The following is a 17,894-nucleotide window of genomic DNA, read 5'->3' as shown; positions in this document are numbered from 1 at the left end:
CTGCCATTGAAGCAGAGAGCTATGCTGGATATGTATTGAAAGTGAAATATACATTGAAAGCCACATTATCTATCAACAAATATTGAATAAGCCTAATAATTGGTAGTACCTATAGCTTATGAACTCTTCATTAATTATACAGACTCTTGCTCACCCCTGGTTTTTTTTTTTGGTTTTTTTTTTTTAAATATGGAGATGGCAGGCCTCCATCCTTCCGCTCCGTGAAGGTGGAACACCAACCACTGGCATCTCGCTCCGTGAATGCCTCTGTGGCTACTGCCGCTCCGTGCAGTGTTTTGCTGCCTCCTCTTTATACACTTCCTCTAGACCTGATGGATCCACAGTGTTTATCCCACGCCCCTTTGAAGTCCTTCACAGTTTTGGACTTCACCACTTCCTCCTGAAGGGCATTCCAGGCATCCACCACTCTCTCCTTGAAGAAATATTTCCTGACATTGGTTCTTAGTCTTCCTCCCTGGAGCCTCAGCTCGTGACCTCTGGTTCTGCTGATTTTTTTCTGACGGAAAAGGTTTGTTGTTGTCTTTGGATCGTTAAAGTTTTTCAAGTATCTGAAGGTCTGAATCATATCACCCCTGTTCCTCCTTTCCTCCAGGGTGTACATATTTAGATTCTTCAATCTCTCTTCGTATGACATCCGATGAAGACCCTCCACCTTTTTGGTCGCTCTTCTCTGTACTGCTTCCATCTTGTCTCTGTCTCTTTGTAGATACGGTCTCCAGAACTGAGCACAGTACTCCAGGTGAGGCCTCACCAAGGACCTGTATAAGGGGATAATCACTTCCCTTTTCTTACTCGATATTCCTCTCTCTATGCAGACCAGCATTCTTCTGGCTTTTGCTATCGCCTTGTCGCATTGTTTTGCAGACTTCATATCATTAGACACTATAACCCCTAGGTCCCTCTCCTGCTCCGTGCACATCAGCCTTCCCCCCCCCCCCCCCCCCCCCATCGAATACAGTTCATTCGGATTTCCACTCCCCATATGCATGACTTTGCACTTCTTGGCATTGAATCTCAGCTGCCATATCTTCGACCACTCTTCCAGTTTCCTTAAATCCCGTCTCATCCTCTCCACTCCTTCCGGCGTGTCCACTCTGTTGCAGATCTTAGTGTCGTCCGCAAAAAGACAAATCTTACCTTCTATCCCGTCCGCAATGTCGCTCACAAAGATATTGAACAGGACCGGTCCCAACACCGATCCTTGCGGTACCCCACTTAAAACCGCTCTCTCTTCAGAGAGAGTTCCATTTACCAGCACACATTGTCTTCTGTCCGTCAACCAGTTTGCAATCCAGGTCACCATCTCAGCACTCACTCCTAAGCTTCTCGTTTTATTCACCAGTCTCCTGTGCGGAACTGTATCAAAAGCTTTGCTGAAATCTAAGTAGATGACATCAAGCGCTCTTCCTCGATCCAATTCCTTGGTTACCCAGTCAAAAAAGTCAATCAGATTTGTCTGACAGGATCTTCCCCTGGTGAATCCATGCTGCCTCTGGTCCAGCAATTCTCCGGACTGTAGATAGTGAACTATTCTCTCTTTCAACAGCGACTCCATTACTTTTCCCACCACCGAAGTGAGGCTAACCGGTCTGTGGTTACCAGCCTCCTCTCTATTCCCACTCTTGTGAAGCGGGACCACCACCGCTCTTCTCCAATCACTCGGCACCACTCCCGTTTCTAGGGATCTATTGAACAGGTCACACAGCGGACCCGCCAGCACATCTCTGAGCTCCATCAGTATCCTTGGATGAATCCCATCAGGTCCCATGGCTTTGTCCACTTTCAGCTTCTTTAGCTCTTCCCATACATTTTCTACTGTAAAAGGGTTTTCTTCTATTCCACTTCCTTCCAGTTTCTTGTTGTGTAGAGATGGTCCTTCTCCAGGGTCTTCTTTAGTGAACACAGAACTGAACTATTCGTTTAATATTTCTGCCATTTCTTTGTCACTCTCCACGCATTGATCATTTCCACCTTTCAATTTCACTATACCACTTTGAACTTTTCTCTTTTCACTGATGTATCTGAAAAATGTTTTGTTACCATTCTTTATCTCCTTGGCAAACATCTCTTCCGCTTGACTTTTTGCCGACTTTATTAATTTCTTCGTCTTCCTCAGTTGACTTAAATATTGTTGTTTGTGCTCATCCCTTTGGGATCTTTTATACTTCTTGAACGCTGTTCTTTTAGCCTTAATTTTGTCAGCCACCTCCTTTGAGAACCAGATAGGTTTCATTTTTCTTTTGCTTTTCTTTACATTTCTAACATATAGAGTAGTTGCCTTGGTAATTGCTCCTTTTAGATTGGTCCACTGCTGATCCACATCTCTCTCGTTCTCCCAGCCTTTTAGTTCTTCCTCTAGGTACTTCCCCATTTCTTCAAAGTCTGTGTTTTTGAACTGTAAAACTCGGGTCTTTGTGCTTCTTTTCCATATTTTTTTAGTGATATTAAACCATACCGTTTGATCACTGGTGCTGAGGTGGGCACCCACCTGGACATCAGAGACATTATCTCCATTAGTGAGCACTAAGTCAAGTATAGTTCCTTCTCTAGTGGGTTCATTTACCATTTGTTTTAACAAAGTTACTTGCATGGCATCCACTATCGCTCTACTATTTTTAGATTCTGCAGATGGGATTTTCCAGTCTACATCTGGCATATTAAAGTCACCAACGATCACCACTTCTCCCTTCTTTCCTATCTTAAGGATGTCTTCAATCAGGTCTCTGTCCAGCTCTTCTTTTTGGTTTGGAGGCCTGTAAACCACTCCAATATAAATGGACACTCCGTCATCTTTTTTTAGGACATTGTGCGTGTATTTAGCAGATAGCTAAGTGCGTAGCTGTGCGCGTAGGTATACATCTATCTGGCTAAGTAGTTGACCGTTGAGTGTGTATGCGGTGCGTCTCTTACTAAGTTAACCAACATGTCATGGGGCTGGTGCCAAAGAAGGCTAAGTGTTTAACTATCTGTGCGCTATGCCATATAAGGCAATATCGCTGGAGCTTTCTGCAAGCCTGTGTCAGGGTTGCCTGGATGCTCGAGGTGATTTGCCTCCCACTGATTTTGCCAACGCTGGTCTATCCCCTCAGTCTGAGGGGAGTTGGGCTGGAGGCAACATAACAAGGGTGTCCCCTTCTTTGGTTGATTCACTGGCAGAGATGTCCTCCATAGAGTCTCACTCCCAGGACGTCAGGTTTGGATTTGTGGGGTCTGGTATGGAACCATTCTCCTTTGCCTGGGTGGAATTTTTTCAGGGACTACAGACTTTTCTGCAGGGGCGTCCTGCAGAGACAGCAATGACTCCTATATCAGGGTCGCATGCTCGAGGGCCCCTGTGTCTGCCACCGCGTGCAAACACCATGACACAACAATCCCTGATGATGTCCGAGTGGATGTAGATCAGGATGACAGTGATGATGATTTGGGTTGATCCCCTCTGGAGGAAGGGGAAATTCCCCCAGGTTTAGATCCACATAGAACTCTTCTCAGTTTCTTTCATAGAGATGAGTTGCTGGGGCTGATTACTCAGACCCTGAAGACACTGGGAGTGACTCTTTGGGTGTGCAGAAGAAGGACCCTATATTAGTCACCCTATACAAAGCTTCATGTTTCTTTCTCCTCCTGGATGCGATTGAAGAGTTGATTGCCCTTGAATGGGGTGCAATGAGGACCCTAAAGTGCTCAGTTGGCTTAAGTTTGTTTGTACCTGGCGAGAGTAACTTTATACTTACTCACTGAAATGTCTTCACCCCATTTTTATTCTTTATTCAAATTTGCTTTTTGTTTTTTTTATTTTTATTCTCTGTAAATCTATCCTTTAGTGGCTCATAACTAAGCCTTTGACACGTGTGTAAAATTATTTTTTGTGAATCTGTCCTTTGATGGCTCCAGACCAACCTTTATCACATCTATAGAACAGTCTATAAGCTAATCTTTTGAGCTCTCCTATGTAGTGACTCTTGAACTAATAGAGTGAACGCAGTGCATTTTTCTTTAATCGATCACAGTTTGTTTTTTAAAATTGAATCTGCGGTTCCTCTGGTGCCTGACGCTGCCAGCATTTGCCCAGTAATATATACAGTGCCCAAAACTCACAAATTGTTGGTGAATCCTCCAGGGCATCCCATTGTCTCTTTGAGAGGGTTGTTGTTGGAACCAGTATTCAAATTTGTGGACTTTTTTTTCGCAAGTATATTCCAATTTCACCATCATACATTAGGGATTCCTCCCATTTCATTTCTCTTTTAGAACAATATCAAGGCCCGTTTCAAGCCCTATACATGGTTACAATTGACAGTGTCTTTTATACACAAATATTCCTCAAAAAGAAGCACTAGAGGTGATAAGTGAAATAAAGGTGTTGCGCCTGTCGGATGCAGGTGGCTGCGACCTCTGCTGCTCACCTCAGTTTGCCCAGTAGTTCCGATTCTGGCCAAGATGGCCGCCTCTGCCTCCACACGCCGACCTCCCTGGCATTCCCGGGACGGCGTGGGCGATCCCGGTCGCCATCTTGAATCTGGTGTGACCTAGGGCACACATGCGCACCCCTGCCTCCTTCTTATGCACGTCATGGCCGGAACCTCGGGGGTGTCCCCTCTGCATGACATCACTGCCTACGTGTATTTAAACCTACTGGACTTTCCTACCTATGAGTTAGCAAGGATTCTATCTTGCTCAATTCCTTCCGTGAGATGCTTCACCTCGCTGTTCCTGTGTTCCTGCTGAGTAACTCAGGTACCCGCTCCTCGGGGGCCTTGCTGCACTCAGGGCTATCCGCTCCTTCTGCCTGTCTCACCATCTCCAGCTAATGGATTCCTCTTGCTGCCTTCTCGGACGACCCTTCTGCGTTCCTGCCTCGGGTCTCCACTGCTGCTACGAATTCACTACCGCTACATCTCGGAGTATGGATCCTCTGATTACTCCGCTCTTCGGACCACTACCGGATCCACGCTGTCTTGTGCCAACTGCCATCATCTACCTCCGGCCTACCCCGCGCTGCGGACCACTACCAGAGCCACTACACACATGGTTTACCACAAAGCAAGTATTCCCCGGGTTACCCCACTATGTGGACCACTACCGGAGAATCCATCCCAGGTCTTTCTACTCCAGGACTGAATTTACAGACCCGCTGCTCGGGTTTCCCTTTGCTGTATAATAAATATTTTCTCTGCTTCCTGTGTCCATCGCTGCTGAGACCCAGCCTGTCGTGGAGAGTCCCCACAGGGCTCCTCCCTGTGGGTGGAGTCTGCTCTCTCCACGACCCAAGGGCCCACTAACTAAGTTCAAACATAACAAAAGGACAGATTTACAGAGAATAAAAAGCAAATTGATTAAAGAATAAAAACAGGGGAGAAGACATTTCAGCGAGTAAATCTAAAATTACTCTCACCGGGTACTTCCCACCGAACAAACTTAAGCCAACTGAATACTTTAGATTTCTTATTGCTTTTGGTATGTGGTACAGGTTTACTGGTAGAGGATCATTTGGGATTATTGTTTTTCTAGTTAGCACTCTTGAATGGAGTGTGTCAGAGGCGAGTTTTAAAGGAGGACGTGCCTTGGGTTTATATCCCTTAGATCCACAGGCAAGAGAGCAGTTGCATTTCCCGAAGGTGGATGCCTTGGTGTGTTCTGTTACTAAACGAACCACCATACCTGTTGAAGGAGATGCAGCTCTAAAGGATGCTCAGGATAGAAGGATGCTGCTTGTTCCCTGGTGGCTCGAGCTACTCTGAATCTCTCTCAGGTTTCTGGGAGAACGGTTGCAGAGGCAAAGCGGTAATAGAACCGGTGGCAGCCGTCATAGCTGATGAAGGCTGCGACCTTGTTCGCATTGCTGCCAGAGGGGTTGCTTCTGTAGTAGCAACTAGACATCACCTGTGACTGCGCAATTTGTTGGTGGACACTGTTTCTAAGTCCAGTCTCACCAAACTGCCAAACAAGAGTTCACTCTTGTTTGTCAGTGAGTAGGAGAAGATGGCAAATAAATGGAGGATGCTCAGGTCTCGCTTACTGCAGGATAAGAAGCTGGCTTCATGGCCTTTTTAGTCTGCTGCCCTCTCTAGATTTTTTAGGTGAATTCATCCTTATAGGGGAGCTTCCTCTCAAAGACCCCATTCCTTCAGTACGTCTCAGTCCTTTTGCCCCAGAAGGCCTCGGAAGGATGTGGGCTTCAGAAGTGGAGCCTCTCAATCTTTCCAATGAAGGTTTGCAGACTCACCTGCTGGTGCAGGAGATAGGCAGCCGCCTATCTTGCTTTTATCAGAGGTAGGTCCACATCACATCGGACCAATGGGTCCTAAAAGTGATTTGATACAGGATGGCTATGCTATAGAATTTCTTTGCATTCCCTGGATGCCTTCATGATCTCTCCGTGCAACTCTCCTCAGAAGAGGGAAGCAGTGGAAACTAGATTGTGAAGACTATTGGACCTGAAGGCTGTAATTCCTGTTCCTGAATTGCAACAAAATATGGGCCGCTATTCCATCTATTTTGTTGTACCCAAGTACTCCTTTCGACCCATCCCGGATCTCAAAGGAGTCACTTGTCATTTGCGAGTCACTCAATTCCAAATGAAGACTGTATGCTGCATAATGACAGTACAATCAGGGGAATATCTCATGTCTCTGGATCTGACGAAGGCATATCTGCATATTCCCATTCTTCAGGAACATCAATGATTCCTAATATTTGCCATTTTGGGACGTCATTTATCAATTTCAGGCCTTGCATTTCAGGCTAGCCACTGTGCCCAAGACCTCCTCCAAGGTCAAGGTGGTAGTAGCGGCAGTCTTGATCGAGGATGGTATCCTAGTTCACCCATATCTGGACAGCTGGTGGATTCGAGCCAAGAGCGTGGAAGAAAGTCACCAGGCATCTCGCAAGATGGTCTCCTTGCTGCAGGATCTAGGCTGGGTAGTGAACTTGTCCAAGAGCAACTTACAGCCATCTCAGATGCTGGAGTATGTCAGCGTTCATTTCCGTATGAAGCAGGGCAGAATGTTTATGCCAGAGAGTCAAATTCAAAAGTTAATTTCTCAAGTTCAAACCCTGAGAACTATTTGCCCGCCCATGTGGTCATATTTTCAGGTTCTGGGTTTGTTGGCAGCATTGTTGGAAGTTCTCTGGGTGAGGGAGCATATGTGGCCTCTTCAGCGCACATTGCTTTCCCGCTGGAGTCCACGGTCGCAGGACTAAGCAGTGAGGCTTCTCTTACCATTGGAGGTGAGCGTCCATTTGCAGAGGTGATTGAAGGTGGATCATTTCCAGAAGGGTGTTTCCTTAGAGACGCTGGATTGGTTAGTGCTCACAACGAATGCGAGCCTCCTGGTTTGGTGGGCTCACTGTCAGGGGTTGATGGTGCAAGGTTGCTGGAATGCCAAGGAAAGGCAGTGGAGCATCAACTGATTGCAAGCTGGTGTGCTTGCATTTCACTGAATGTCTAGAGCAGTGGTCCCCAACCCTGTCCTGGGGGCCCATCAGCCAGTCGGGTTTTCAGGATATCCACAATGAATATGCATGAGAGAAAATATGCATGCAAATTTTGGATATCCTGAAAACCCGACTGGCTGGTGGGCCCCCAGGACAGGGTTGTAGACCACTGGTCTAGAGGCTCAGGAAGTCCGGATAATGTTGTACAATGCGACAACGGTGACCTACATCAATCATCAGGACGGCACCAGAAGTCATTAGGTGTCAAGTTTAAGTGTAAAACATTGATAAGACAGGCTAAGAGAGAATTTGAAATGAAGTTGGCGATAGAGGCAAAAAACTCACAATAAAAACTTTTTAAACATAAACATAGAAATGATGGCAGAAGAATATCCAAAGCAGGAAACCTGTGAGAGAATCGGTTGGACTGTTAGATGAGGGGCTAAAGGGGCTCTTAGGGAAGATAAGGCTATTGCAGAAAGACTAAATTAATTCTTTGCTTCTGTGTTTACTAATGAGGATGATGGGGAGATACCGGTTCTGGAGATGGTTTTCAAGGGTGATGAGTCAGATGAACTGAACCAAATCACTGTGAACCTGGAAGATGTAGTAGGCCAGATTGACAAATAAAGAGTAGCAAATCACCTGGACCCAGGGTTCTGAAAGAACTAAAAAATGGCATTAGAAACCCATATCACATAAATTAACACATCAGTGCCACTAAGGATGATGCATTATATTGAACTCAGTTGATTATTTATGAAATCACAACTACTGATAATACTCAGTCAGAGATGTTCTCAAAAGAATATAATTTTTATTTTGCATGAGACATATACAGTTAACTGCAACTGATAAATGTAATTGATCAAATTATCAGATAAAGTAATTTTAAGTCACATCAATTAATTTAAATCAGATCAAGTCATTATACGATAAAAAAGATGAATTGGATGGTGGTTTACCAATATGAGTCAGAAGAGCCAGGCCTCTGGCGTGTTACTCTGAAATCAGCATATCAGCCTCGAGTGACTGGACTTCACTGTTTTTAATACCGTCAGTCTAGGTTACGGATTATGTCTTATACATTAGAATACTAACCCAGAAACTCTGATTGCTACATGCATTAGTCAAGCTAAATATACAAGAACATTTGACTATAAAGGAGAAATTCTTTGATCTTCCATCAAATCTAGGGCAAAATATCTGGGTCCCTTGATCATAGTTCATCAGTCTCTAACTGACAAAAAGACATTTAATTTCATATACTAAAGCATAACATTGTACTCATCCTGTCTCTTAATCTGTAAACTTCTTAAAAACTTCTGTTTAAATGCAGTACTAAAATACAGTAAAAATATTTATTTTTAAGTTTAGAAGAATATAATGAATTATTTATTTTATTCAGGTCTTGCATTACCTTGAAAGAGATAATTTCTAGGAATTCTGCCAAGTTTAGGACATTAATCACAGAGATAGCGGAGGACTGGCTAGGATTTAACAACTGTGTTGTTCAATTCTTGAGCAGTAAAACAGAAAAAGAAGTTTAAAACTATAGAGAGACTGCTATCGCAGTGGTCATCTTAAGCATAAAGAATAATTAAGAGCAATTTAAAATAATTCTGAATGGGTCAGAGTGTTGTTGATTTCATAATTCTATGTTCGTGGTACATATACCATGTCATGTACACTTGCTCCTTCTTTACTTCCTTCTGCTTTCTCATCTCTTTCCCTCACCCTTCTCGCACTCCCTTCCTTTCCCTGTCCTGTTTTAAAATGCCAGGTTCAAGGTATTTATTTTAAAATCTTATATACCGCAAAATCCAAAAATCTATTTTTCAATGCAGTTTACAACACCACATACATAAATATATAAAAACGACTTAAGAAAGGTATGAGCTGGAAACTCTAACCCAGGGAGAGATACTTGGACTCAGTATCTGTGTTGTTGTAATGAGGATTTTGGCATTCTGTGCTTCCGAAGCCTGCATTCTTAGGGACCAATGTCCATGTTTCCTTCTCCACAGCTCTGAATAGATGGCAGCATGGTCAGGAACTCCAGGAACAATCATAGATACCTGGCTGTCCCCAGCAGCCCCGCAGAGTCCACAGCTCAGTACCACCCTTCCTCCCCATTGCCTGCACCACCCTGCACAGTGGCTGGAAACTCCTCATGGCTGTGCTGCAGCCTCTCTCCCTGTCTTTAGCCCAAGCAGCTCTGCCTGCGTGAGTAGCTTTAATGGTGGCAATGCATAACACAGCCAATCAGTGGTGGCTTTGCACTAATATGTCCCATTCCTTTTCACTTCCGATTCAAGTATCGGAGCTGGTGGCAGCAGTGGGATGTACTCCTGCTACTGCAGGCCAGGTCGAGCTTCTGCAGTCATTGCTGCAGGTAGATCAAGGTCCTTTTACCATTTCTGCTGGGGGTCAGATGACATTCAGCCAAAGGCTGCATCTGGCTCACAGGCCCTGATACAGATGATGGAATTCTGTAGAAACAGTGTACCTTACTACTTGTACATATGAACTTAGATGCAAGTAGTTTACATTTTTTTAATAATAATTAGATATTTTGGGCGAGCCTGATGTTTCAGTAGCAGTACCTGATATTGCTATGCAGAGGACCTGGGTTTGATTCCTGGGTCTGGCTTCTGTTTCTCAGTCTGGTTGGGGTAGAGGATGTAGCGCAGGCAGTGCTCGCAGCCTGTGTGAGGATTGAGGAGGTGAAAAGTGGGAGTTTGTCATCATTTAAGGGGGAATTGTCAAAGAGTTACATGCATAAAATTGGCATGTAAGTAATGTGTACATGAGTAAGTGCCATTTTGGAAATATCACAAGTATATGCCTACTTGTAGTGAGTGTCCTGTGTAAATGTTGATAGAAAAAGGGGCAGTTTAGTAACATTCTGGGCATGGTTTGGATATAGACAAGTTGCTGTTTTGTAAATGGTATACACGTATACATTCCCAGCCTTGTCCTTACACTTTTACACCTGCTAATTAAGTTGAAAAGTGAAATGAATCTTCCCTATTGTCTGCGGTTTTGGATGGGAGGTCTGGGTTAAGTGATAGGGGTTCAGGGTGAAGTGCTGGAAGGTCACTCTGAACTGGTGGAGGTGTTGGCAAACTGATGATTGCAAGTAAGTGAAATACATGCATTCTTTATAAAATACAATCCTCCATGCGTAACTCTGGTATTTCACGCATATGTTATGATTGCATGTGTAAAATGTGTGTAACTTTTATAAAATGTATAAAGTATGTGTGTTCCGGTATTACAACTATATGCACATACTGAAACATACATGTGTACTTTTGGGACAAATACATGGTCGTATATAAACTTTGCGGCTCCTGCCACACGGTTTACAAAATACTAGCTTAAACTTCTACAGGCCTGCTTATGTATATTTGGTGACTTAGGCAGACTATTGAAAATTGGACTTCTAATGTGTGTGTGCTGGGAGGATCCCCTTTTACTCTGTTCAAGTGTCCTCTGGTAAGGTTCTATACTCCTGCCAGAAGTTCAGGGTTTCATTAACAGACTGGCATTCTCTCTCCAGCAGGTCCTCCTCTGGAGTCAGTCTTTCATCTCCACTCACGTCAGTCTTTCACACACCGCAGCACATACCAAACTCCAGTTCAAGTCTGATACACTCCTAAAGCATGCTCACGGTATCTCTTGGGGCACTGCCACGAAGGTTTAAAATACAGGGGTTCCCTCTCTCTGAGAGATACCATGTGGTACATGTAGGTTAAAATGTTTTTGTTTTCTTTTTTAGGTTTGCTTTTATGAGTCTGCTTTAGGCACACACATATCCAATGTACCCCAGTTGGAAGAACAGATTATAAACTTGGAAGCAAAAGTTGATGCTCAGGATAATGCTTTGAGGTAGGTAAAGTATGTTAGGACTAAATTCTTTCTTTTCATCTCTTTTACATTTCTTTGAGTAGTGTACACAAGAGAACATTGAAATTCAAAATAATTTCTTATTTGCATATCCTGTTTCATGGTCTGTTTCCCGTCCAATAAACATGAGGAAAAAAAAAGGAATATTATAAACACATTCAAATACTTCAAGATATGAATAATGTACATGAAGTGAGCATCTTTCAGTGGAAAGGTACCTTATAGACCTCAGGAAGGGAGCATTTTGCCGCTCTTGAAAATTAGATACACATGTCTTGATTTAGTCCAATAAAAATGTATTGCCTATAACTTTTTTTTGATCTTTTGTTTTTCCTACATATTCAAATGGACTAACATGGCAACCACAATACTTGCTGAGTGGAAAGGAAGTTTTAGGACAAGTGGTTGTGCTAGGCTAGAGGGGTGAGGTGAGTAAGGGAGTATTTGTTCTCAGAAAGAGTGATAGATACATGAAACAGTGTCTCAGTGGAAATGACAGAGGCTAAAACTTTGAGAATTCAGCTATGGGACAAACACGATATCCTTAGCAGTAAGAAAGTGAGAGTAAACTTTAAATAGAATATTATAGTAGCTGGGGGGAAATGGTTAGAGGAGATGGATTTGGAGGCCTTTATCCGTGGTCAAGGGCTGTTTTAATGCCCTTTGTCAGTGTTTTGCACTTTGTTAATGAGCCTTGTTTCATGATAACTCTTTTTCATATGTAGCAGGACTTATTGCAGCAATCCATTGAAAATGTTAAGTCATACCATTATTTACAGTAAGATTATATTAGGAACCACTCTATCTTTTGTTATTGGATAGCAATGAGATCTGTAAAAGTTTTGTGTTTTATTTTTAAAATTTTGTTGAAGGGGTGCCAAGGGGATGTTAGTCTTCAAGAAACCCTCCCGCCACCCCGCAGAGTTGGGTTTCTCCTATGTATGTTTGTTTTATTTTTTTGAAATTCTCTGTAAAGAGACTATCGTGGCTGGGCGGGCAGATAGTGGCATGCTGGGCATGCTCCGTGTGCCAGTCAAAGTTCTAGAAACTCTGACAGAAGTTTTCCATGCTGGGCTCCATCTGATGATGTCACCCATGTGTGAGGACTAACATCCTGCTGTCCTAGGAGAACACCTATTACAGGTAAGCAACTCTGCTTTTCCTGTGCATAGATACATAGTAATGATGGCAGATAAAGAACAAATGGTCCATCTAATCTGCCCAGCAGTTTGCTTATGGTAATAACTGCCACTCCATGCAAGTTACCCCCATGCGTTCTGTTAAGGGTAGTAACTGCCTCTCCATGCAGATTACCCCATACAGAAATGTTACACCATCCATTTATTCAAGCTTTAGGGATCCACAGTGTTTGTCCCATGCCCTTCTTTTCATTGCTGCTTCTGGTATGGCATTCTAGGCATCCACCACCATCTCCATGAAGAAATATTTCCTGGTATTGGTTTGGAGTTGTCCCCTCTGGAGTTTCATATCATGACCCTAATTCTACTGTTTCCTTTCCAACAGAAAAGGTTTGAAATTTGTGCATTGTTAATTCTCAGGTATCTGAGGTCTGTATCATATCTCCCCAGCACCTCCTCTCCTCCAGGATATAAATATTTAGATCCTTAAACCTCTTCTCATAGGTCTCCTGAAACAGACCCCACACCATTTAGATCACCTTCCTCTGGACTGTTTCTATCCTGTCTCTATCCTTTCTGAGATAGTCTTTAGAACTGAACAGAGCACTCCAGGTGAGGCCTCACCAAGGTCCTGTTCAAAAGCACTATTACTTCCCTTTTCCTGCTGGTTATACCTCGCTATGCAGCCTAGCATTTTTCTAGATTTAGCTACTGCCTTGTCACATTGCTTCACTACCTTCAGATCACCAGAGACAATCACCCCAAGGTCCCTCTCCTGGTCCATGCACGATAGTCTTTTGCCCCATCACATACAGCTCTTTTGGATTACCACACCCCAGGTTCATGACTCTGCGGTTCTTGGCGTTGAATTGAAGCTGCCAACTCTTCAACCACTCTTCAGGTTTTCTTAAATCACTTTTCATTTTCTCTACTCCTTCAGGTGTGTCCACTCTGTTGCAGATCTTAGTATCATCCACAAAAAGGCAAACTTTTCTTTATAACCCCTCTGCAATGTCCCTCACGAAGATACTGAATAATACCGATCCTTGAGGCACTCCATTTAACACTGTTCTCTCATCAGAGCAGGTTCCATTTACCTTTACACATTGTTTCCTTTCAGAACAGATTACTAACTGGTTGACTATCACTTTGGTGCCCACAACCAAGCTTCTCATTTTATTCTTGAGCTTCTTATGTGGGACCATATTGAAAGCTTTGCTGAAATCCAAGTAAATCACTTCGAGCGTTCTTGCTTGATCCAGTTCTCTAGTCACTCAGTCAAAAAAAAAAAAAGTCAATCAGATTTGTCCATATCCCAGTCATGAGACTTACTGAATCATATCTCTATTTCAGCAGCAATGTCGAAGTTTGCCTCCACCATTAGGACCTGCAGGTCTGGAATTTTATTGCCCATTCTACAAGCATTTGTGGTCTTCTTTGCTATGCTACTTTTCTAGTCATTTTTTCTGCTTTTTTGAGCTGATTGAATTTGTTGTTTTCTCCTCCCGCTTCTTGTATTACTTGGGAGTAACAATCCAATTTCATTGGCCACCTGCTGCCACCCTGCCCTCTGATTTACATGCCTGATAAGGTATGATCTGTTTCTTTCTCACTTGGCATCCTCTTTCCTGCCACCAACAAATGTAGGGCCATCCTTAAATATAGCCTTTTACTGCGCCATACACGACCCCAGCCTCCAATGTATCCAAAACCACTTTCTGTACCCCAAGTTTTGAGCCAGGAATTGAAATTAACTATATGGCTCAGCCTTTCCTTTCCTTTTCCATGAATAGGTAATACTTCTAAAAAGTCAATAGTCTTTGCCAGGTGTCTAATCTTCTTCTTCCCTATAGCTTTTCTGCCTTTTCGTAAATGTTACTTCAAACCTGAACATACTAATTTCTTTTCACAGAGATGCAGAAGTTCACTTAGAAGAAAGTCAAAAACTGGTATCTTCAAAAGAACACTTTTTACACATATTTAAAGATGAATATAAAAAGCTGAGAGCCGAATTGCTGGAACAAAGAAAGCGAGGAAAGAGGTGACTACAATTTTTCATTGATACTGCAAGAAGTTTGGGGCTTTTATTTTTAGACTAAAACAACAAATTTGTAGTTTAATAGTAATTTCCATGACAAAATAAATAGTAAGAAATAGAATTTGATTGGCTTGTAATGATTATATTGTAGCTGTTACATAACTTCCAGCACTCGCTATGGCCTTACAAAGGATGAACTGAAGACATTTCATCTACCTTAATTGAAAATTATAAAATTTAAATAGTCTGGGCCCCAAAAGACCATCTCTTGAGTGGTCTGATATTCTTTTCTCTGTGTCAAAAACCCTTTCAGATCAGTAAAATTTGGCCAAACACAGCCCTTACTTCTGATGGAGACCCTGGGAGGAGGGGAAACAATTGATCAAGTCTTGGGCATGCTGGATATTCAACTCAACAATTTAAAAACAACATCCTATTGCAGGCTAGATACAAATGATTAAAAATAGGCATGACCCTGCCTTGGGTTCATTAGGAAGAAGTTTGTCTAACTATTGAATTTTCCTTCATAGGAAGGTTAGGAGAAGTTAAATGGGGGGGAAGGGAGATGGGCTTTTTTTTTTTGGGGGGGGGATGTTAGTGCTTCTGTGAGGTACTAGAGGGGAGAGAAGAGAAGCAGGAGACAGAAGTGAGTTGTACAGATTACTAGCTAAAGATTCCAGAGTGTGGAGAGTGAAGCTTTGAGTAGAAAAGCTGAAAGGGTTGCTGTTCAATCCTGCAAAGGGCTAGAAGGTGGTGACAAAATGTGTGGAGGTGCTAGAGTGGTTCCTGATAGCAGTAACTGAGAGCCAGCCAAAGGGACAGGACTCCAAGAAAAAGGGGGGAACCTCTCCTGTCTGGGGAAGCCCACCACTGAAGACTGTCAATAAATAAATATCTGGGGAGCTATGAGTTCTAATTCAACCAGAAAAGAGTGAGAAAACTGATGCCTAGAAATTCTAAGAGTTCAGGTGGGTTAGAGACTGTCATTTTTTATTTTTTGTCTTTTGTTTACCTTTTCCCTGCTTGGACTGTGTGCTGCTTTTTTACTGTGTCCAGGAATTTTGAATATGTTAGGCTTTGAAACAATCATTGGGTGTGGACCTCTGTTTTTTTTCCCCTGGTTAAGTGCAAGTCTTCCCTTGGGCCTCCCAGTGTTTTTCGGACCCTATTGGACTGAACCCTGGTGTTTGTTCCAGGGCTGCAGAAGGGTCACCCACCACCTGAGCAGCTGCTGAAAGTGATCCCTGACAGAGTGGGGGGTTACGTATGAAACATGTCTGCATGCGTTTCACACATTTTTATTTGTCCAATTTTTTCTTTAAAAAGGTATTTTTAAAATTTTTTTTTTTTTTTTAAAGAGCGGAACAGCAAAGAAATGAGGCCCTGAATGATGCCGAAGAACTAACTAAAGCTTTCCAACTATATAAAGAGAAGCTGGCTAAAAAACTGGAAAAGGTAAGACAGGCTTCTAGATGATTTTATACTAGTATTTAGCTTGTTGCAATTCAGTATTGTGCTAAAGTATTTCATTTACAATTGCACAAGGTATCTCTGTGCTGCCAGCATTATGTCCAACATGTGGTCAGTCAGATAATTTTGGAAAATAATAGGCATTAATTAATGTGATCTGAATCAGTCCATTTCTCTGCCGTCTCTGGATAGAGAGAGAGATGAGGAGGAATGTCACCTGTTGTGACCCTTGGATGTTAAGAGACCTATTGTGAGGTATCTGGAGGTTTCTAAACCTCTCAGGAAGACAGATCGCCTGTTTGTCCTCCACGGTAATTCAACACTCACGATGCTAGCACTGCGAATTACCATGGGGCCAGCACCCGAGGAGAAGCTGCAGGACAGGCTTCTTCCGCCACCAGAGGGATAGAGCCCAGCGGTAGCCACATGGGCCTTCTGTTTCTTCTGCCGCCATTGGGATTGGGTCCACCGGTGGCCCCCACGGGCTTCCTGCTTCCACCCCCCGTGGGATGGGGGTCCACCAGCGGTAGCACAGGCCTCTATCTGCTCCCAACGCAGCCCCGTGCAATTGCACGGTTTGCACACCTGCTGGCACCGAGCCTGCTTCTGTTGCCGTTCCCATTTCTTTAAAACGTCCTTCTACTCAGATCCTTGGCTTTCTCATGCCACCTTCACTCCTTCCTCATGGCTCTCATACAACACCTTATCCTGGCCCTATCTCTTTCTCCATTTCCCTTATCAAGCCCTGATCCTCACACCTGTTGTAGAACATTTGGCAGCATTGGCTTTGGGGAGGAATAAGGTGCCAGATAGTTCAATTTTTTTTGCTGACTTCGAGGAGATGGGGAGGGAAATAATATTCAACCCCCATCTTCCCCACAGAATAAGCTCTTCCTTGTGCTGTTCTCCCCATCTCTTACAGCATTCATCCCATTGTATGTCACTGTCCTCGGAAGCTTTCACCCCCTTTTGCACCACTTCTTCTTTAAGTATCCACTTGATGACTGTTTTTCCCCAAGTATTCATCAACTGCATTCACACTCCTCTCTCCTCACCCCCTTTCAGCATTCACTCCCTTTGTCTTGCCACAAATTATTCTGGCCTGACTGGAGTTTTGAATGATTCCCTCCTCTCTTCTGTCAGCTGAATCCCCAAGTCAGGGGAGCAGTGGTGAGGGCTGGAGCAGGGAGCTGACTAGCTCGTCTTTGCTATCCTCATTCTCCTCCTGTCCTTTACTATTGCAGATGGGGGGGGGGGCGAGAAGAAGCAGGTGAATAGCAGAGCAGGAATAAGCAGAGAAAATCCTTTGATCCCTGCTCCAGCCCTTCCCTTCTGTCTCTTCAGCAACCAGCAACACAGTCAGGAAGGAGAGGGGAGACTGGAACAAAATGGTTGTTCTATCGGGTGTGCTTCCTATTCCAGTCCCTTCCCCCTCTGCCCTGCTACTCAGTTGCCAGAGGGCAAGAGCCACATTTTGTACATGAGCCACAGGTTGGCCACCCTTGCAATAAACAGTTTCATGTAATCCTTGCAGTTTTTTATGATGTGCAGTATCACTTCAAAAAGCGTTTAAAGGAACTGTCTCTCGTTTCTCGCTTGTCACAGATGAAAGGTATCTTGTACTTATTTCTTAAACTTAACAGCAACCTTTTAGAAACAGGAACGAATGAGGACATGGCCTAGCTAAGATGGATATGTATTTCAGCTATACTTCATTGGCTTTAAAAGTGCCTTTATTCTTTTATGACCATTATTGGAGAGAGAGGGCCACCTGTAGTAGACTCATCTTCTAGCAGGTTTAGAGAAGCTGGCTGACAAAGCGTGCCTGAGTAGATTCAGGTTGCTCAGAGCTGTCACCTTCCATCTGTGTAATAAGGTGC

General features: G+C 43.5%; 1 protein-coding gene across 7 annotated transcripts in view; it reads left to right on the top strand.

Moving 5' to 3' along the window:
- Positions 1–17,894, top strand: part of CCDC18 (coiled-coil domain containing 18) — a 259,561-nt gene that overhangs the window by 35,532 nt on the left and 206,135 nt on the right. For all 7 annotated transcript variants that reach the window (XM_029618296.1, XM_029618291.1, XM_029618292.1 and 4 more), the window contains 3 exons: positions 11,240–11,349; positions 14,419–14,547; positions 15,903–15,999. In XM_029618296.1, coding sequence (XP_029474156.1) covers positions 11,240–11,349; positions 14,419–14,547; positions 15,903–15,999 — 336 coding nt within the window. The remainder of the gene's footprint in view (positions 1–11,239; positions 11,350–14,418; positions 14,548–15,902; positions 16,000–17,894) is intronic.

Source organism: Rhinatrema bivittatum, chromosome 10 (genome assembly GCF_901001135.1).
Source record: "Rhinatrema bivittatum chromosome 10, aRhiBiv1.1, whole genome shotgun sequence".
In the NCBI taxonomy this organism is placed as follows: Eukaryota; Metazoa; Chordata; class Amphibia; order Gymnophiona; family Rhinatrematidae; genus Rhinatrema; species Rhinatrema bivittatum.
Note: the sequence above shows the minus strand (reverse complement) of the source record. Positions and strands in the feature narration are given on the sequence as shown.